General features: G+C 50.5%; 1 protein-coding gene across 1 annotated transcript in view; it reads left to right on the forward strand.

The window, feature by feature from the left end:
* Positions 1–2,398: 2,398 nt before the first annotated feature.
* CNIH1 (cornichon family member 1) overlaps positions 2,399–22,252 on the forward strand; it is a 36,113-nt gene continuing 16,259 nt past the window's right edge. The window contains exons 1-2 of the mRNA XM_082275389.1: positions 2,399–2,584; positions 16,420–16,488. Of these exons, the coding sequence (XP_082131515.1) occupies positions 2,504–2,584; positions 16,420–16,488 (150 nt within the window). The 5' untranslated portion in view covers positions 2,399–2,503. The remainder of the gene's footprint in view (positions 2,585–16,419; positions 16,489–22,252) is intronic.

Here is a 22,252-nt window from a genome sequence, read left to right on the forward strand (position 1 = left end):
GCGATTGCGGTGCAAATTCAGCCATGCAAACTGTATGGCTGAAATTTGCACCGCACATGAGATCGCATTTAATTTTAGGAGCAGTGCGCTCCGAATTACATGCGATCTCTGTGATCGCACTAATGTGAACCGGCGCTCACATCCGTTTTTCCATAGAGATGCATTGATGTCTGTTTTTCATCCGTCAACGGATGGTTAAATAACGGACAGACAGAATGTGTGACCGGGGCGTTATTCTTTGACCCCTCCAAAGGACTCTGCACGGCCCTGGTGAAAGCAGCCTTAGGCCCCTTTCACACCTGACTGCATTTTTCTCAGCAAGGGATCGATCCGCCGATCCCCGCTGAGCAGGCGGATGGCAGCTTTGTCTCCACGCTGTGTGCAGAGACAGAGCTGTCAGGTCCCCTCTATTCTCTATGGGGGAATCGGATGGGAACGGACTGTCTGTTCGTTCTCATCCAATCCCATCCGATCCGATCCGCTGGACGCATGGAAAATAGGGTTTCCATCCGTCCAGATTTGACGGATCGGATCGGATGTCAGTGGACTTGTCTCCGCTGACATCCGATGCCCCATAGAGATGCATTGGGCATCCGTTCAGATCCGCCAAAGAAACGGACAGAATGTGTGACGGGGCGTTATACTTTGAGCCCTCCAAAGGTCTCTGCACATCCCTGGTGATAGCGGCCTAAATCAAATATAAAAAACCAATGTAAAAGCTGCACCGTCACCCCTTCCTACACACCGCGATGGAAACGCTAGCATAGAGCGGTTGCAGGCACACGTAGACATAAATTGCGCCATGCATGTGAGGTATCGCCGTACACGCCGGAGTGCGATCAATATCCCTAGGACCGTAATTCGCGGCTATCTCTAAACCGACGACCCTGAAGGGCCTTTTATTGCATCTCGTATGGAAAATACAAGGCGCGTGCAATTCTCAGGTTTATCGCGTTGCGGATCGATTTACTTGACACAAACTCATCTTTTATATTTTACCCAAACAAATTTGTCAATACTTTGCATTTTTGTGCTCAAAATAGATAGAATCGATGAATTTTAGCGTACTTTTTACAGAAATTCAGCGTTTCGTAAACTGTTGCGCTAATATGTTGTTACATAAAAATTGGAATGACCGCCATTTTATTCTCTGGGGTCTCTGCTTTCAGAAAAAAAACCTGATTTGAGGTGTAATTTCCAGTAATAGATGGGGGGGGGGGGGGGGGGGGGTTACCCTTTAATAGAAGTGAATGGCTGACAGGAAGGGGTTATGATATAATAATATGGATTGTTATGGAGACTGAGGAGGAGTGATGGGGATGAGTTATGGAGGCTGAGGAGGAGTGATGGGGATGAGTTATGGAGGCTGAGGAGGAGTGATGGGGATGAGTTATGGAGACTGAGGAGGAGTGATGGGGATGAGTTATGGAGGCTGAGGAGGAGTGATGGGGATGAGTTATGGAGACTGAGGAGGAGTGATGGGGATGAGTTATGGAGGCTGAGGAGGAGTGATGGGGATGAGTTATGGAGACTGAGGAGGAGTGATGGGGATGAGTTATGGAGACTGAGGAGGAGTGATGGGGATGAGTTATGGAGACTGAGGAGGAGTGATGGGGATGAGTTATGGAGGCTGAGGAGGAGTGATGGGGATTGTTATGGAGACTGAGGAGGAGTGATGGGGATTGTTATGGAGACTGAGGAGGAGTGATGGGGATGAGTTATGGAGACTGAGGAGGAGTGATGGGGATTGTTATGGAGACTGAGGAGGAGTGATGGGGATGAGTTATGGAGGCTGAGGAGGAGTGATGGGGATTGTTATGGAGACTGAGGAGGAGTGATGGGGATTGTTATGGAGACTGAGGAGGAGTGATGGGGATGAGTTATGGAGACTGAGGAGGAGTGATGGGGATTGTTATGGAGACTGAGGAGGAGTGATGGGGATTGTTATGGAGGCTGAGGAGGAGTGATGGGGATGAGTTATGGAGACTGAGGAGGAGTGATGGGGATGAGTTATGGAGGCTGAGGAGGAGTGATGGGGATGAGTTATGGAGGCTGAGGAGGAGTGATGGGGATGAGTTATGGAGGCTGAGGAGGAGTGATGGGGATGAGTTATGGAGACTGAGGAGGAGTGATGGGGATGAGTTATGGAGACTGAGGAGGAGTGATGGGGATGAGTTATGGAGGCTGAGGAGGAGTGATGGGGATGAGGGGGCTGCCATTGGACATTCTCCATCAATGGGTGACAGGACTGAGGAGGCGCGCCCCCGCTTCTCCCCTCAGAGACCCGGCTGGCGCGCTCCCCTCCGCCTTTGCTGCCTCACAGCCCTGCGCGCGCGGGCCCGGGGTTTGGTAAGCGACGTGCGCGCCCTCCGGCCTCTGACTGCTCACAGCTCTGCGTGCGCGCTCCCCCTTGACGTCTCCTGAGGCCGAGCGGCGGCCCGGTGAATGATTTTTCCCAGCAGCCCCCGCGCCGGCCGCCTCCTCCTCGCTCCCCGGACTGAACATGGCGTTCACGTTCGCGGCCTTCTGCTATATGCTGGCTCTGCTCCTCACCGCCGCCCTCATCTTCTTCGCTATCTGGCATGTGAGTACCGGGGAGACACACAGAGAGGGGGAGCTGACACTCCCCGCCCCCCATCACTGGTACCCCCACAGCCAATCAGTGAGATGGTTGCTATGGGTGACGGCCTGCTCCAGCTTTCCTATCAGGGTGTTGGTTGCCAGGGGCAACAAGTCATCCTGGTCTACAGTCATATAGGGGGAGGGGCGTTGTGAAGAAGGGTGTTGCCAGTAGCAACCAAGTTCCCTCATAATCCGTATATGGGATGGGGGATGGGTCCAAGCTATAATGGTGACCCCACAAATTGTACACAGTACGGGGGGTCACCTGACTGGGATCACATAGGAACTGCTATGGCAGGTTGTCCTGGGGTAACCAATGAGGGCCCTTTGATGTGCTGGGGGGACCTGTGACATGAGGGAGGCCTCTGATGTAATTGGGGGGGGGGGGGGGGGACGACCTCTGAGGTGATGGGGGACCTGTGATTTGGGGGGACCCTCTGATGTGATGGGGGACTTCTGACTTGATGGGGGAGACCTGTGATTTGTGGGAGACCTGTGATTTTGGAGGAGATCTCTGACATGAATGGGGGGGTCCTGTGATTTGGGGGGGACCCTCTGATGTGATGGGGTGACCTCGGACTTGATGGGGGAGGACTTGTGATTTGTGGGAGATATCTGATTTTGGAGGGGATCTCCGACGTGAATGGGGGGGTCCTGTGATTTGGGGGGACCCTCTGATGTGATGGGGGACCTGTGATTTGGGGGGACCCTCTGATTTGATGGGGGAGGACCTGTGATTTGTGGGGGACCTTTGACACAATGAGTGGGACCTGTGATTTTGGAGGGGATCTCTGACATGATGGGGGCCCTGTGATTGGGGGGGGGGGGTACCTCTGACATGAGGAAGACCTCTGATGTAATGGGGGGACCTCTGATGTAATGGGGGGACCTCTGATGTGATTTTGGGTGGGAGACCTCTGACATAATGGGGGAAATCCCTGACATGATTGGGGGGGGGACCTCTGACATGATGGGGGGCCCTGTGATTTGGGGGGACCTCTGATGTGATTAGGAAGGCCTCTGATGTAATGGAGGAGATCTCTGACGTGATGGGGGGAGGACCTGTGATTTGTGGGGGACCTTTGACGTGATGGGTGGGACCTGTGATTTTGGAGGGGACCTCTGACATGATGGGGGAAATCCCTGACATGATTGGGGGGGGGGGGGACCTCTGACATGATGGGGGAAATCCCTGACATGATTGGGGGGGGGGACCTCTGACATGATGGGGGAAATCCCTGACATGATTGGGGGGGGGGGGGACCTCTGACATGATGGGGGAAATCCCTGACATGATTGGGGGGGGGGACCTCTGACATGATGGGGGAAATCCCTGACATGATTGGGGGGGGGGACCTCTGACATGATGGGGGAAATCCCTGACATGATTGGGGGGGGGGGGACCTCTGACATGATGGGGGAAATCCCTGACATGATTGGGGGGGGGGGGGACCTCTGACATGATGGGGGAAATCCCTGACATGATTGGGGGGGGGGGACCTCTGACATGAGGTCCCTCACTGACACTATTTCTGCCTGCAGGGGCCGCTAGTCCAGCACTGCAGATGACAGATCAGATGCTCTCACATCCACCCCCTGTATGAGATCTTCTGATGGCGCTGCTGTGACAAACTCTCTCAGGACGGGGCTTTTGGCGGGGACTGCAAGCTGATTGTGCTAATTAACTCACCTATTGTCTACTGTGGGTTCTGTGTTTACACTGATAATAATGTGTATTGTACTTCAGGAGCTTGATGACTGCTAGTTATTTAGCTAAAGTTAACCAGTTCTGGACTGGAAGGATTTGCCCCCTTAATGACCAGGCCACAAACTCACTCAGGACAGGGGCTTTTGGAGGGGACGGCAGGCTAGCCTCTTGCCTACTGACTATGGGCCCTGGCTTGTGCGGGAACCCTGCTGTTTGTGGGGTGTATGCTGGGGGGGGCGCTTGGATTTATGTTACTTTGGATTTAAGTCCACATCTCCCCAAGACACACAGACTCTGGGACTCTAGGCCGAGGATCCATGGTAAAGGCCTAGCTGTCTATTGCCAATAGGAGACGGCTCCGCACAGTCAGACTCATAGCAGATGCTAATATCCGCTCACCCACCTGTCTTCCACACATCATTGATTGTGCTGATTAACTCACCTATTGCCTACTGTGGGATGTGTTTACACTTATAATAATGTGTGTAAAAAAAAAAAAAAAAAAGGGTTTATATTCGGCGTGAGTTTGCTCAATGAATGTTTCAGATCTTATACAAGCTATTCTTGGTTAGTTTTGTATGGGGGACGCTGTAATATCTGATTTCTATGTTCAACACTGGAAGGAAGCACACAAACACATTGTGGGTCGCAGGTCCGTTAGAGCCGCCCTCTCATGGGTAATGTGCTCCCTGTAATTGAACATGATTGGCAGCTTTTGTGTCCACTCCCGCCCGGCTGTGGGATTGGGGGCAGCGGCCGTGTCCACTCTCGCCCGGCTGTGGGATTGGGAGTCCGGCCGTGTCGGGAACAGCGGCCGTGTCCACTGTCGCCCGGCTGTGGGATTGGGAGCAGCGGCCAGGTTCACTGTCGCCCGGCTGTCGGATTCGGGGCAGCGGCCAGGTCCACTCCCGCCGGCTGTGGGATTGGGGGCAGCGGCCGTGTCCACTGTCGCCCGGCTGTGGGATTGGGGGCAGCGGCCGTGTCCACTGTCGCCCGGCTGTGGGATTCGGGGCAGCGACCGTGTCCACTGTCGCCCGGCTGTGGGATTGGGGGCAGCGGCCAGGTCCACTGTCGCCCGGCTGTGGGATTGGGGGCAGCGGCCAGGTCCACTGTCGCCCGGCTGTGGGATTGGGAGCAGCGGCCAGGTCCACTCTCGCCCGGCTGTCAGATTGGGAGCAGCGTCCGTGTGCAGCCCAATTGACATGAATGGGACTGGCAGGAACACCTGTACACCCCCGATCATACACACTCGGCCCTCACATGGGTGTACACTGTAGTCCTGTGTGAATGTGGCTTCATATGGGACAGAATTAATGAACTCCCTAATGTCAGTTGGATAGAATTCAGCTGGAACAGAACAAACAGTCCCTCCTGTCAGAGTAGAGAGGTGAGTGATGGAAGAGCGGAGTGCTGATCCTCCTCCCAGGTGTGACCTCCCTCCACCTTCTCAGTGCCGCTTCACATTGAATACTTTGTCATACATTTTCCATTTTACTTTAATAGATGAAATAACAAATAGAGCCAATATACATTCACAAATACAGTACAGAGGTTTGAACTCTGTTCAGCCAGTTTTCAGATCCCCCCCCCCTCCCCCTCCGTCATAATGCACAGCCAAGTCCTGACCACCCTTTTTTATTGCAGTAAAGCACGGCAGCCTGGCCAGGTTGAAGTAAAGATTTGCATTATGGCGGCTCTGTGATCTCAGGGGTTCCTGGAGTATAGAGAGGAGGATGGGATCTCTATCTGCACCTCCTCCTCCTGCTAGTAGAAGGTTCATTTCTTAATTATCACTCTGTGTTGGTCATAGTGCGAAGTTCAGGCAATGATGTAAAGTGTGCAAAAAGAAACCATCCTCCACCCTCTGTAATACATCACCCCATGGCACACACAAGGTCTGCTAATTCCCTCCTCTCACCGATCTATTCCCTTTAATAATGTCATTGGTAAACCTGTCAACAAAATAAAACCTCACCCCCCTCCTCTAATGCTGCTGGGAAGTCTGGGTGATGTCCCCTTCCCGCACATCTGGGAGCTTCAATTACAGCAAGACTGCAATCCAGCCCTTCCTCCTGGTGTCTAGGCTTCTGGCCCTTCCTCCTGGGGTTCCAGGCTTCGAGCCCTGCCTCTTGGGGGGTCCAGACTTCGAGCCCTGCCTCTTGGGGGGTCCAGGCTTCGAGCCCTGCCTCTTGGGGGGGTCCAGGCTTCGAGCCCTGCCTCTTGGGGGGGTCCAGGCTTCGAGCCCTGCCTCTTGGGGGGGTCCAAGCTTCGAGCCCTGCCTCTTGGGGGGGTCAGGCTTCGAGCCCTGCCTCTTGGGGGGGTCAGGCTTCGAGCCCTGCCTCTTGGGGTGGGTCCAGGCTTCGAGCCCTGCCTCTTGGGGTGGGTCCAGGCTTCGAGCCCTGCCTCTTGGGGGGGTCCAGGCTTCGAGCCCTGCCTCTTGGGGGGGTCCAGGCTTCGAGCCCTGCCTCTTGGGGGGGTCCAGGCTTCGAGCCCTGCCTCTTGGGGGGGTCCAGGCTTCGAGCCCTGCCTCTTGGGGGGGTCCAGGCTTCGAGCCCTGCCTCTTGGGGGGGTCCAGGCTTCGAGCCCTGCCTCTTGGGGGGGTCCAGGCTTCGAGCCCTGCCTCTTGGGGGGGTCCAGGCTTCGAGCCCTGCCTCTTGGGGGGGTCCAGGCTTCGAGCCCTGCCTCTTGGGGGGGTCCAGGCTTCGAGCCCTGCCTCTTGGGGGGGTCCAGGCTTCGAGCCCTGCCTCTTGGGGGGGTCCAGGCTTCGAGCCCTGCCTCTTGGGGGGGTCCAGGCTTCGAGCCCTGCCTCTTGGGGGGGTCCAGGCTTCGAGCCCTGCCTCTTGGGGGGGGTCCAGGCTTCGAGCCCTGCCTCTTGGGGGGGGTCCAGGCTTCGAGCCCTGCCTCTTGGGGGGGGTCCAGGCTTCGAGCCCTGCCTCTTGGGGGGGGTCCAGGCTTCGAGCCCTGCCTCTTGGGGGGGGTCCAGGCTTCGAGCCCTGCCTCTTGGGGGGGGTCCAGGCTTCGAGCCCTGCCTCTTGGGGGGGGTCCAGGCTTCGAGCCCTGCCTCTTGGGGGGGTCCAGGCTTCGAGCCCTGCCTCTTGGGGGGGTCCAGGCTTCGAGCCCTGCCTCTTGGGGGGGTCCAGGCTTCGAGCCCTGCCTCTTGGGGGGGTCCAGGCTTCGAGCCCTGCCTCTTGGGGGGGTCCAGGCTTCGAGCCCTGCCTCTTGGGGGGGTCCAGGCTTCGAGCCCTGCCTCTTGGGGGGGTCCAGGCTTCGAGCCCTGCCTCTTGGGGGGGTCCAGGCTTCGAGCCCTGCCTCTTGGGGGGGGGGGGGGGTCCAGGCTTCGAGCCCTGCCTCTTGGGGGGGGGGGGGGTCCAGGCTTCGAGCCCTGCCTCTTGGGGGGGGGTCCCAGGCTTCGAGCCCTGCCTCTTGGGGGGGGGTCCAGGCTTCGAGCCCTGCCTCCTGGGGGGTCCAAGCTTCGAGCCCTGCCTCTTGGGGGGGTCCAGGCTTCGAGCCCTGCCTCTTGGGGGGGTCCAGGCTTCGAGCCCTGCCTCTTGGGGGGGTCCAGGCTTCGAGCCCTGCCTCTTGGGGGGGTCCAGGCTTCGAGCCCTGCCTCTTGGGGGGGTCCAGGCTTCGAGCCCTGCCTCTTGGGGGGGTCCAGGCTTCGAGCCCTGCCTCTTGGGGGGGTCCAGGCTTCGAGCCCTGCCTCTTGGGGGGGTCCAGGCTTCGAGCCCTGCCTCTTGGGGGGGTCCAGGCTTCGAGCCCTGCCTCTTGGGGGGGTCCAGGCTTCGAGCCCTGCCTCTTGGGGGGGGGGGGGGTCCAGGCTTCGAGCCCTGCCTCTTGGGGGGGGGGGTGCAGGCTTCGAGCCCTGCCTCTTGGGGGGGGGGGTCCAGGCTTCGAGCCCTGCCTCTTGGGGGGGGGGGGTCCCAGGCTTCGAGCCCTGCCTCTTGGGGGGTCCAGGCTTCGAGCCCTGCCTCCTGGGGGGTCCAGGCTTCGAGCCCTGCCTCCTGGGGGGTCCAGGCTTCGGGCCCTGCCTCCTGGGGGGTCCAGGCTTCGGGCCCTGCCTCCTGGGGGGTCCAGGCTTCGGGCCCTGCCTCCTGGGGGGTCCAGGCTTCGGGCCCTGCCTCCTGGGGGGTCCAGGCTTCGGGCCCTCCCTCCTGGGGGGTCCAGGCTTCGGGCCCTGCCTCCTGGGGGGTCCAGGCTTCGGGCCCTGCCTCCTGGGGGGTCCTGGCTTCGGGCCCTGCCTCCTGGGGGGTCCAGGCTTCGGGCCCTGCCTCCTGGGGGGTCCTGGCTTCGGGCCCTGCCTCCTGGGGGGTCCAGGCTTCGGGCCCTGCCTCCTGGGGGGTCCAGGCTTCGGGCCCTGCCTCCTGGGGGGTCCAGGCTTCGGGCCCTGCCTCCTGGGGGGTCCTGGCTTCGGGCCCTGCCTCCTGGGGGGTCCAGGCTTCGGGCCCTGCCTCCTGGGGGGTCCAGGCTTCGGGCCCTGCCTCCTGGGGGGTCCAGGCTTCGGGCCCTGCCTCCTGGGGGGTCCAGGCTTCGGGCCCTGCCTCTTGGGGGGTCCAGGCTTCGAGCCCTGCCTCCTTGGGGGGTCCAGGCTTCGAGCCCTGCCTCCTTGGGGGGTCCAAGCTTCCAGCTCTGCCAATGACATCACCCGGGTCTTGTAGAAGATTCAGGAAATTAGGAAAATAGTTTCTATTTTTGGGGTGAAGAACAGTTTGCTTCCAAATTGCGTTTTTAACCTTTTCCTGCCTGCCCCAGCGTCGCCTTAAATAGTTTTACAACAAAGACCCCCACAGATGCACGGGGACTTTACCCACTTGCCGCAGGTGGGCTCTGTTACGCAAAACAACGTTACCTGTACATCGCTTCCTGTAGCAGATAGGTGGGCCCCCACGATCACTCCCCATAGAGACAGAACAGCGGTCTGCCGATGTAAACACAGCAGACCGCTGTTCTGTCAGTGATGAACACACGGATCCTGCTATTTAGTAACACTGATCTCTATGTTCATCCAGTGATTACAACCCCCACACAGTAAGAAAGCACTCCATAGGCACACATTTAACCCTTTGATCGCTCCTGGTGTTAACCCATTCCCTGCCAGTGTCAGTACAGTGACAGTGCATATTTTTGGCAGGTGATCAAATACCACCATAAGAAAGCTCTACTTGTGGGAAAAAAAAGGACATCAATTTTATTTGAGTACAGCATTCATTGCACGACCGCGCAATTGTCCGTTCTAATCGCAAAAAAGGGCCTGGTCATTAAGGGAGTAAAACCTTCCAGTCCTTAAGTGGTTAAAAGGGAACTTCTATGCCAAATTTATAATAAAACATACATATATAGGAAAAGAGGGGATGGGTGTTGAGAATAATTGCAATCAACCACACCCGCATCCCAATAAAGATAATCAAAACTAAAGTGAGGGAGGTTCTCCGGGGCCCAACAAGGAACTACAGGGAGTCAAACCCCACTCAATAAAAAGAGGGGACTTTGGAGGGTGTGGAATATGCAATGGTGAGCATAATAGATAAAAAAGAAAAAGATACATTTAAAATTAAATTTATTGTATACACTTGATCAAAAGGTAAAACATGAATTGCATATGTATAAATACACATCCGCCATAGAAGAGCGAGTCCGGCCAATGGATACAGATGGCCCGCTGATGGTCAAACAAGGGTGACATGGGTCTAAAACATACATTTTATTAATAAAAATTCCCTTGTTGGATCCCGTCCCACCGGGAGGCCAGAGCGACCAGACCAGCTGGCACATACGCCCGCTGGCCGAAGACTCTGATGTAGTAACCTGGAAGCGATGACATGACGTCATAGTCAGCATTCCTCCTCCTCCAAACACAGCGAGTTGAGTTGTAGTCAGATGAGACCAAATTCAAGCTCTTTGGCATCAACACTTTCACCCAGTTTTCCTCTGAATCATTCAGATGTTCATTAGCAAACATCAGACGGGCTGTACCATGTGATTTCTTCAGCAGGGGGACCTTGTGGGTGCTGCGGGATTTCAGTCCTTCTCGGCGTAGTGTTACCAATTGTTTTCTTGGTGACGATGGTCCCAGCTGAGATCATTGAGAAGATTCTCCTGTGTAGTTCTGGGCTGATTCCTCACCGTTCTCCATCATCATTGAACCTCCATGAGGTGAGATCCTCCATGGAGCCCCAGACTGAGGGAGACTGACAGTTATTTTCTGTTTCTTCCAACCAACTGTTGTCACCTCTCACCAAGCTGCTTGGCGATGGTCTTGTAGCCATTCCAGCCTTGTGTAGGTCTACAATCTTCTCCCTGACATCCTTGGACAGCTCTTTGGTCTTGGCCATGGTGGAGAGATTGGAATCTGATTGCTTCTGTGGCCAGGTGTCTTCTATACAGGTAACAAGCTGAGATTAGGAGCGTTCCCTTTTAAGAGAATCCTCCTAATCTCAGCTCATTACCTGTATAGAAGACACCTGGAAGCCAGAAATCTTGCTGATTGATAGGGGATCAAATACTTATTTCTCTATCGTTCGACAGACGCAGCTCCATCTAGTCAGTCTATAGGGTTATGCTCCTCCTATCAGGAACAGGCACTAGGCAGGAAAAAAAGCTTAACCACACCTATAGGGGCTGTCCCTGCAGGTGTAACCCCACACACCCAGCTGTCATAAAACAGTTTTTCTGTCTAGTTTAAGGAATAGGACCTTGCTTCCTGCTGGGACTTTGGTCTTCGCTATTATAGGAAAGTGATTTTTATTTTTTTATTTTCACTAGTTAGTTCCTGAGGACCAAGATCCAGAGGAACTACAAGCAACAGCCAGCTAAGGTTTTGCACTGGATAATCTAGATCCTTAAGGTCTGCCAGCCTGGCCAGTGAGCATGAGCAGGTTATAGTCCAGAACTAGGCCTTGCCACGACAGTGCCCCAGTGGATGGGGACGAGCCTGTGAGTTGACCATCTCGCTGGGACACACACGACCTGGAGCACCCTGAGTCGCAGCTTCCCCTTGGCTGACAGCACCCCCATCCTAGGTGGGAGGTAATCTGTTTCGGATTTGGGCCCACCTGGTACCTTGGTACACATTCCAGTTGTGGAAAACTGGCAGGCAGATTGTCTGAGTCGTCAGGTGTTGGATCAAGAGGAGTGGTCCCTGTTTCATCTCCTTTGTGTTCGGTGGGGCACTCCCGAGGTAGATCTGTTTGCTTCTCGCCTCAACAAGAAGGTTCAGAGATTCATAGCCAGGTCTCGTGATCCTCTGGCCGATCGCCACAGATGCTCTGGTGGCTTCTTGTAGTCAGTATCGGCTAATTTATGTCTTTCCTCCCTTGAAACTCCTGCCAAGGCTTCTGCGCAGGATAGAGCTGGAAGGGATTCAGGCCATTCTGGTGACTCTGGATTGGCCTCGCCAGTCTTGGTATGCAGACCTAGTAAGGTTTGTCGCTGATGCTCCTTTGAGACTTCCTCTCAGGGAAGATCTGTTGTCTCAAGGTCCAATCTTCAATCCTGCTTTACAGTGACTGGCTTTAACAGCATGGCTGTTGAAAGCCAGGTGTTGAGAGAGAGAGAGAGGTCTTTCTGACTTCGTAGCCTTCAACAGCGTAGGAATCACAAAGTCGACTTCTAGGAAGACATATCATCGTACGTGAAATCGTATATTTTATGATATGAATCACTGAAGGTGTTCCCTCGCTTGTTTTCGATAGCTAGGGTCTTGGCCTTTCTGCAGAAAGGAGTTGAAAAGGGGTCGGCTTTGGGCACTATCAAAGGCCAAGTGTCGGCTTTGGCTATATATTTCATACGCCCGTTAGCTATGCATGCTTTGATTCGTACCTTTATAGAGGGAGTGCGCCATATGGCTCCTCTGAGAAGGTTCCCGCTACCTCTGTGGTACCTCAATCTGGTATTATGTTTCATCAAAATCTATTTTTTCTCTCTCATTAAAATGAAATTCAATTTTTACATTTTTTTTTTTAAATGTGCTTTTCTGGATATTTTTGTTGTTCTGTCTCTCACTGGTAAAATAAACCGACCAATAAAATTATAGACTGATCATTTCTTTGTCAGTGGGCAAACGTACAAAATCAGCAGGGGGTCAATACTTTTTTCCCCTCACTGTAGAATGCACCTTCTGCCTTTACAACCCCTTTAAGATGTTAGAAAAATACCAATGGTTGCAAAATGCCTCTTGTTGGAAGGGTGGGGGAGGGGAGAGAGATGAGAAGCAGCTGTAAGGAGATCTCTCCTGTGAAGGGGAGAAAAATAAGGCTCCATGCACACAGGGCGTCAGAAACAACGAGCTGCAGAGCCACTTCCAACGCCAGGAAAAAGCAGCTGTAAAAACGTGCTTTTAGTAGCTTTTTCCAGTGACGTTATTGCACGTTTGGCCGCGTCGCTTTTAGCAGCGTTTTTTCTGCCTCCGTTCAAAATCAATGGTTCCCTATTGATTTGAATGGAAGGCGCATCACAATTCAGATCAGGATGATCCAACTTGCGGTGCCACTTGTGCTCTGAGAATCTTGAGGGGGAACTCCACACCAAAATGGGGGAAAAAAAAAACGGCGTGGGGGTCCTCCCCCCATGTTCCAAACCAGGCCCTTCGGGTCTGGTATAGATTTTGAGGGGAGCCCCACGTCGAAAAAACTACGGAGTCCCCCCCCCCCCCCCCCCAAAATCCATACCAAACCCTTATCCAAGCATGCAGGCCAGGAAAGGGGAGGGGACGAGCTCTGGTCTTCTCCCCTCTGGTCTTCTGCCCTCGGCTCTTCTGGTCTTCTGCCCTCGGCTCTTCTGGTCTTCTGCCCTCGGCTCTTCTGGTCTTCTGCCCTCGGCTCTTCTGGTCTTCTGCCCTCGGCTCTTCTGGTCTTCTGCCCTCGGCTCTTCTGGTCTTCTGCCCTCGGCTCTTCTGGTCTTCTGCCCTCGGCTCTTCTGGTCTTCTGCCCTCGGCTCTTCTGGTCTGCTCCCCTCGGCTCTTCTGGTCTGCTCCCCTCGGCTCTTCTGGTCTGCTCCCCTCTGCTCTTCTGGTCTGCTCCCCTCTGCTCTTCTGGTCTGCTCCCCTCTGCTCTTCTGGTCTGCTCCCCTCGGCTCTTCTGGTCTGCTCCCCTCGGCTCTTCTGGTCTTCTCCCCTCGGCTCTTCTGGTCTTCTCCCCTCGGCTCTTCTGGTCTTCTCCCCTCGGCTCTTCTGGTCTTCTCCCCTCGGCTCTTCTGGTCTTCTCCCCTCGGCTCTTCTGGTCTTCTCCCCTCGGCTCTTCTGGTCTTCTCCCCTCGGCTCTTCTGGTCTTCTGCCCTCGGCTCTTCTGGTCTTCTGCCCTCGGCTCTTCTGGTCTTCTGCCCTCGGCTCTTCTGGTCTTCTGCCCTCGGCTCTTCTGGTCTTCTGCCCTCGGCTCTTCTGGTCACAGATGATGTAATTATAAGTAGGTCCCGCAGTCATATGTGTAAACAGAGTGTGCACCGCACATGTGCGTTATCGCTGCAAACGTTACAGCGAGAGCAATGATTCTTGCGCTGGCCCTCCTTTGTAACTCTAAATTGGTAACCTGTAAAAGTTTCTAAAGCATCGCCTATGGAGATTTTTAGGTATTGTAGTTTGTCGCTGTTCCATGACCGTGCGCAATTTAAAAGTGTGACTTGTTTGGTATCTATTTACGCGGCGTAACATCTTTTATATTTGACCAAAAATTGCATTATACAGTATCTCACAAAAGTAAGTACACCCTATACATTTTTGTAAATATTTTATTCTATCTTTTCATGTGACAACACTGAAGAAATGAGACTTTGCTACAATGTAAAGTAGTGAGTGTACAGCTTGTATAACAGTGTAAATTTACTGTCCCCTCAAAATAACTCAACACACAGCCATTAATGTCTAAACCGCTGGCAACAAAAGTCAGTACACCCCTAAGTGACAATCTCCAAATTGGGCTCAATTAGCCATTTTCCCTCCCCGGTGTCATGTGACTCGTTAGTGTTAGGCCCCTTTCACACATACGGTCCGATCAGTTCAGTCACGTCAAAATGTATCAGTTTTTTTGTCCGTTTTTTTTTTTTTTGTTTGTTTTTCGTTCGATCCGTTTTTTTAACAGAAGAAAAATAGGGCTTTCATCCGTTAAAAAATAAACTGATATTGATGGAAGCGGATGAAAACGGATGTGAATGGATGATCATCCGTTGTCATCCGTTTTTCCATAGGAATGCATTGATGTCCGTTTTTAATCCGCCAACGGATGGATGAAAAACGGACAAATGGTCAGTATGTGTGAAAGGGGCCTTACAAGGTCTCAGGTCAATAAAACTTCTTTTAATTGAATAAACTTCGTTTAATGGTACTGTACTATTGGGAGCATGTCCTTCTTTCCTTAAACACCTGGGGATACCGTGTGGAACCCGCACATTCCGCTTGGAGGATCCCAGCGGAGAGGGACAGGAGCCCAGCAGTTGCCAGCATTCTGACCTGGAGGGTCACTAAAGCGCTATCGGTCTCTTTGCCGTAAGGTAGTTGAGACCCACCTCATCTGGTGAGTGTACATCTTACCCTAATATCTGCATGATTGGAGATCCTGGTTCATTGGAAGATTTAGCACCAGCACTTTTTCATCTTTTCTTGGCATTTTTTTTTTTTTTTGGAATATTTATCACTGAACCACTTATGAACTATTTTATATGTCACTCAGCACTTTATTGTCACTGTGAATTTTTGGACTTGATTTTGGCACATTAATTATTCTTATGATATTTATGTCTTAAGGGTACAGCTCTTTTAAAGTTTTAGAGAATTTTAGATTATATTATATTGCATTTTTTACTCTCCCAGTCCCCTGCACATATCAGCAAGCGCTATATTATCTCATTTAGTTTGGGATTTTTTATCTATAAGAAGATTGCCAAGACCCTGAAACTGAGCTGCAGCACGGTGGCCAAGACCATACAGCGGTTTACCAGGACAGGTTCCACTCAGAACAGGCCTCACCATGGTCCACCAAAGAAGTTGAGTGCACGTGCTCAGCGTCATATCCAGAGGTTGTCTTTGGGAAATAGACGTATGAGTGCTGCCAGCATTGCTGCAGAGGTTGAAGGGTTGGGGGGGTCAGCCTGTCAGTGCTCAGACCATACGCCACACACTGCATCAAATTGGTCTGCATGGCTGTTGTCCCAGAAGGAAGCCTCTTCTAAAGATGATGCACAAGATCCGCAAACAGTTTGCTGAAGACAAGTAGACTAAGGACATGGATTACTGGAACCATCTCCTGTGCTCTGATGAGACCAAGATAAACTTATTTGGTGTCAGATGGTGTCAGGCGTGTGTGGGGGCAACCAGGTGAGGAGTACAAAGACAAGTGTGTCTTCCTACAGTCAAGCATGGTGGTGGGAGTGTCATGGTCTGGGGCTGCATGAGTGCTGCCGGCACTGGGGAGCTACAGATCATTGAGGGAACCATGAATGCCAACATGTACTGTGACATACTGAAGCAGAGCATGATCCCCTCCCTTCAGAGACTGGGCCGCAGGGCAGTATTCCAACATAACGACCCCAAACACCTCCAAGATGACCACTGCCTTGCTAAAGAAGCTGAGGGTAAAGGTGATGGACTGGCCAAGCATGTCTCCAGACCTAAACCCTATTGGGCATCTGTGGGGATCCTCAAACAGAAGGTGGAGGAGCGCAAGGTCTCTAACATCCACCAGCTCTGTGATGTCATCATGGAGGAGGGGAAGAGGACTCCAGTGACAACCTGTGAAGCTCTGGTGAACTCCATGCCCAAGAGGGTTAAGGCAGTGCTGGAAAATAATGGTGACCACACAAAATATTGACACTTTGAGCCCAATTTGGACATTGTCACTTAGGGGTGTACTCACTTTTGTGAGATACTGTATATTGCAGTTTTTTTTTGTATTACAAAAGTATTTTCTCCAAAAATATTGTGTTTGAAAAACCGCTGTGCAAATACCATGTGACATAAAAAGTAATTTTCTAGCAAAAAATTAATTTTTACTTGTAAAATTGCTAGAAAAGGGGCGTGTCCTTAGGTGGATATATAGAAGAGACAGACAGACATAGTTTTAGGGTTTGGGGATGGAAAGTAATTTTATTTTGTTTCTCCTTTTCAGATAATTGCTTTTGATGAATTGAAAACAGACTACAAGAATCCTATAGACCAGTGTAACACCCTCAATCCGGTAAGTCCCTTCTCATGACAGAGCCCCCCCCCCCCCCCTGTGTGCGTGCATCATTCATGCTTGCTGTGTCAGTGAATGTACGTCTTTATGAGAGCGTGTGAGGGGGTGGGGATAAAGGTACGGTCCCACTTCGCAGCCTTGTCCTTGGAAGCAAAGTTTGTCCAGCTTCTGTAAAAATGGGTTGAAGCCCGCACCATGTGAGGGACATGCTGATACTTTTAGTTCTGTTGCAGCACCAAACCTCACTGACTTTTTATATTTTCTGGTGGAATTGAGATTCCATTTCGCTGCATTCAGCTGTTTTTCTCATTTAAATGTAATTTTTATTGCCTGATGTGCTATGCAGAGCTTTACAGATTACACCGAGTCACTGACCTAAATTGCTGGCCTAGAAGAGTTTACAATCTCCTAATCCTACCGCCGTCCCTCTTTACCAATTACAATGCTGCAATGGCTTTTGTTGGGAGAAAGCTGGTCTACTAAAAGGAAACTCGCAAACATGGAAAACATTTGAATTCCTTGCCGATGAGGTCCTGATTGGAATTGCACCCAGGACCCCGGCACTGCAAAGCAACCATGCGGATTACTGACCCAGCATGCGACCCGTTTTTCACGATTAGAGCTCTTCTATTAATACAAATGTCCTTTTTATAACGGTTTTTCGTTACATTATTGCCGGCAGCTATAGGAGCGAGCAGTAATCACTGTGTGTTCTCCCGGCAAGGACAGCTCCCCCTACTGGGAAAACACAATCAGCATTGAGTGTGTTGATGGGGCAATCGAGCAATTTCCTTCAACCAAAAAGAAAATCTCCTCCTCTATGGCCGGTATAACTGCCTATGGAGATCAGGAGCACCTGTAGATGATAAAAAAGAAAGTCCCAGCTATAGGTGTAGCTCTCAAAGCCTGGCTGAACCGCCCCCTCCTCTGCTTTGTTGCTTAGTCACTTCCAGCCAATTCAACCCCATACTCCCCCACCCCGTCCTGACATACGCTCTCTCCCCCCTCGGTTGCAGTAGCTCTGGGGATGCTGTAGTGGAGGGGATAGTGGATCACACGTTGGGGGGGGGGGGGGGGGTCGGCGGGCTTATTACTGTCATGGTGGGGGAGAGCAGTAATGGCTGGGAGTGCCTAGCAGCAATGCAGAACAGAGTGTTTTTCAGTCAGGCTTCGGAAGGTGCGTAAAAGGCCTATAAACAAGAGCATAACCCAAGTTTTGTTAACCACCTCCTGCCCATAGGATGTCATATGATGTCCTGGATTTGAAGTGGATTAAGGGTGCAGCTACAGTCTTCATCCAGATATCTTTGTTTTCAGCTGATGGTTTCCTCTCTTGTGAAAGCCATCCTAGTGGCTTATTAGCTGCTGGATTGCTTTTACAGGCGGTGGGAGGGGACGTCCTTCTGCCACCCAACGGTGCCTCTCTGGGCTCTCCCATGCGATTGGAAAGCCAGAGATCCGAAGTCGTGGTTTACCATAGAACTGGCCGTGCACCAGATGATCCCCAAGCCATCTCTATGACCCTGGGAGGCCAGAAATCTGATGTCGCAGTTTACCATAGAACTGACTGTGTACCAGATGATCCCCAAGCCATCTCTATGACCCTGGCAGACTTTCAGCTCTGGCATATGTAAACCCCACCATTTTTTTTACCCTGGAAAGCAGAGGAGAAATGTGGGGTCTTATTGACCCCAGAAGTCTTCATAAAGAGGACCTTTTCATGCCTTATTCCTGCTACAAGGGATCTTTATATTTCTTGTAATCGGAAAAGTAATTACAGAAAAAAAATTAATAAAATTAATGGGATAGTGAAAAAATAAAGTAATAATAATAAAAAATGTTCCCATCCCTCCGGGCTCGCAGGCAGAAGCAAACGCCAATGTAGATCTCGTCTGAATATGTAATCCAGGTTTGATCATTATAGCGGGATAGCGGGAGCAATAATTCTAGCGCTAAACTATCTCTAACTCTAAACTGTAAACATTTTTAAAGCTTCGTTTATGGAGATTAAGTACCGCAGTTAAATGCCATTCCACGGGTGTGCGACATTTTGAAGCATGACATGTTGTGTCTACTCGGTGTAACATCTTTCACAAAAAACTAATTGGGCTATATATTGATTTTTACATTAAAATTTATGAAAGTGTATTTTTCCCCAAAAATTCCCCAAAAACACTGAGAAATTACTGCATGACATAACCAATTGCAACGACCGCCATTTTTTTTCTCCAGTCTTTGCTAAAAAATATATATGTTTGGGGGCTCTACTGATTTTCTTGCAAAAAATACAGATTTTAACTTGTAAACAAAAAAATGACAAAAGGCCTGGAGCTGAAATAGTTAAACAGAAGCATTTCTCAGGGCCAGTTCACATCATAGAAACGCAGTCCGGATCCGTTCTAGATGCTTTTCTGCATGCGTGTTTTTGTTGCAGTTCAGTGCATTTCCCCCTCTCATATGCAGTCCAGTGCATCCCCCCCCCCCTCCTTATTTATATATAAGGACATATATGTTCCAATGTGTTATTGATGCGTTTTACCGCATTCCAGTGCAGGAAAAATGTAGCATGTTATACTTTTTTATTTTTCATTTTTCTGGCACTGACTGTGAACTGTCATTGAAAACGATATCCCCTACTATCCATGCTTTTTTTGATGTAGAAATAAAAATGCATTGGACTGCATCAAAAATGCATGAAGAACACATGCAGAAATGCACCTGGAAAGCCAGTGTTTTTTTTTTTTTTGCTTTTAGGTGCGTTTTTGATGCGTTTTACTGTGTTCCAGTGCAGTAAAAATGCAGCATGTTTTACTTTTTTATTCTGGAGCTGTCATTGAAAACCATTTCACCTACTATTCATGCACTTTTGTTGCTTTTAGGTGTGTTTTGATGCGTTTTACTGCTTTCCCGTGCAGGAAAAATGCAGCATGTTTAACTTTTTTTTTTTCTGGAACTGACCACACTGGTGTGAACGGTCATTGAAAACCATATCACCTACTATCCTTCATTAATCTAATAATAAGAATAAGATGCACTGGATTGCATGTGATGTGAACTGGCCCTCAATGTTTTTTCGCCACATGAACTCTGGGAATAATTTTTAGGTCTTGGGGTGCCCCGGCTAAAAGCTGTCGTGGAAATTAATAGGGCTTGGAGCATAGAAACCCGCTTCAATGTGCTCAAAATTAATGCTCACCAAACGCTATTAATAGCTTGTACTGAAAAGTACAATTGTACCGCTCTTCTGTATAAAGTTTCCCAGCGCTGGCAGCAAAGAAATGAACAGACAAGCTTGCTGTAGTCAATTCGATGCTCTCTGGAGGGTTCCTCTGAGTACCTGCCTTCTCCAGGACACATCAGGTTTATTTAACAAAAGGGAGTTACAGGGAGTGGCTTCAAGACCACCAATCGCAGAACATGTATACATTCAAAAAACACAATAGAAACTGTGGAGTACAAGCCCATGAATGGACACGAGCGAACAAAGGGCTCAACTGCCACAAGGGGCACATGGCTTTCCATTGTTCATTCATGTCAATCCATAAACATGTACTCATACTTATTAGTGGGTCCAATCATATAGGATTCATATATAAACCAAATATGACAGTGACCGTTCTAACTGTTCCAGTTGATAAGGCTTTATCTGCATTAGACAATAGTAGCAGTGTTTCAATCACACCGATCCGAATGTGACTAAAAGATGCCCTCTATTAATCTTGGTAAAATAAGAATTTCCATATCACAAACATATCTCCGCAGTACGGGGCCCCGAACTGCAGACATAGACCTATGCGATGGACTCTTTGCTACAAGTATTGTGCCATCTCATCCAATGGAAGGTCTTCACTAACAAGTCTTTCCTGCAATGACAGTTAAAGCGACAATCACTGTGAATAGCGATTATCTGTAAAACCGACACTGGGAGACATTATAACTATTTAACTAAAGAAAATGTCCACAATTAAATTTCCACAACAAAGCAGTCTAAGAGGAATAGGAGGGTCCGGCTGGTGAGAGCTTACAATCTAAAATCATGAATAGTTGACCATTGATGGCTCTATATTATTATTGCGGAGGAGAAAGGTTACATTACACACAATCCTGCTCATTGCTAAAAGATAAATCTGCGTTAGTGGGGACTGTACCTTTAAGAGGTTGTGATGAATTCTGGGAGTTTGTGCGTTTTTATGATGAGCGATTTGATTGGTATTTTATCTATTAATCTCTTGCCAGCTGTCACACTAACATTCTTCCAATCTGCTTTTTACTTTGTCGCAAACAAAAGACATTTGAAAAGCTGAAAAAGATTAAAAGAGTGAAAATTGCACTCAAGGTGTGTACATTCCGCTTGATGTTCAACTGCCACCTTTTTTATTATTTAGGAACATCTGTTTGTTGGATTGTTTTCTCCTCCTCCGCCCCCTCTTTTACCCCCCCCCCCCCCTCCCCAGACATGCCTGCTTCATTTCCATCCCCTCCGATTCGGAATAAATCTGTTCATCTGCTCAGACGCAGCTACTTGGTTTTGCTTGCTGACTAAAATTCCATAAACTGTTCTCTGCCTTCAGAGGGTTTAACTGAATTCTTCATCTTCAGAGCCACAGAATCAGCCGGGTATTAAAGGAAAAAGTGACCTTAAGTGCCGGTTCACACACATATGCGATGCGGGAATCCACTGCGGGTTCCAATATTGCACTCAACTCGCAGGCAGTTCACACTGCCGTATGCAAATCACTGGGGGCGTCAATTAGGGGTCGACCGATATTTTGGTCATCGCGTATTGGTATTGGCCAATAATTTCGTACACAAAAAAAAAAAAATTTTTACATTATTTTTTACCTGGCACTCTTGTGGAGGGACCCCAAACCCCTCCTCTGCACTTAAAAGCATTCAAAACTCCAAGTTTGGCTGTTTTGAATGCTGTACGTTTTTTGAATGTGGCGCAGAGTACCCGGAAGTGAGGTCATGACATCACTTCCGGTTTTTACATGGAGACCCAATCAGAGCCGAATGCCGCTTTGATTGGGTCTTCGGTTGCCGTGCAGGTAGGATGCCCGGGTCTCCCGGTGGGACGGGAGACCCGGGGGGGGGAGGAGTCTTCTCCCGATCCTTGCAATGACAGCCGAGTGGCTTCTCGGTCATTACAAGACAGCCGACCATCGGCTATGGACGCCGGTACCGGGGTGAGGCCTCTAGCTTCAGACATCACTCCGGCACAGCACTATCCCGAAAGGGCTCTGATTGCTATTACAAGAGAGCCAACCGCCACCTCTAAAACACTGTATGAAGATGGTGCTTGCAGCTGCATATCATCCCGCTACAACTACTTTCCAACCACCTAACTGGGAAAATACGTCATGACTTTGACGTTTAATACCGAGGGTGATGGCTGCAGCTGGATGCCATAACCCTGGTATTATTTCCTGAGGCGCCGGACTTTCTGCTTTTTTTTTTTTTTTTAAATAAAATAAAAAATTAAATAAATAAATATAAATATATATATATATATATATATATATATATATATATATATATATATATATATATATATATCTTAGTTTTAAAGGGGGGGTGAGAGTTGGGGTTTACAAAGACCGCAGATCTCTCATTTATCTCCAAAAGCAGAAAAAATAATTTTTTGAACGTAAGTGATGTCAGAGGTCGCTCTGGTCCTCCAAGGGCATAGAGCCGAGTAGGGGGTCATCTTGCCCTCACTTTCTGCCCAGTAAATGGCTGGACCGGATCACTTCCAGGTTTACGG

This window comes from Pelophylax lessonae (assembly GCF_965119305.1).
Source record: "Pelophylax lessonae genome assembly, chromosome: 13".
Taxonomy (NCBI): Eukaryota; Metazoa; Chordata; class Amphibia; order Anura; family Ranidae; genus Pelophylax; species Pelophylax lessonae.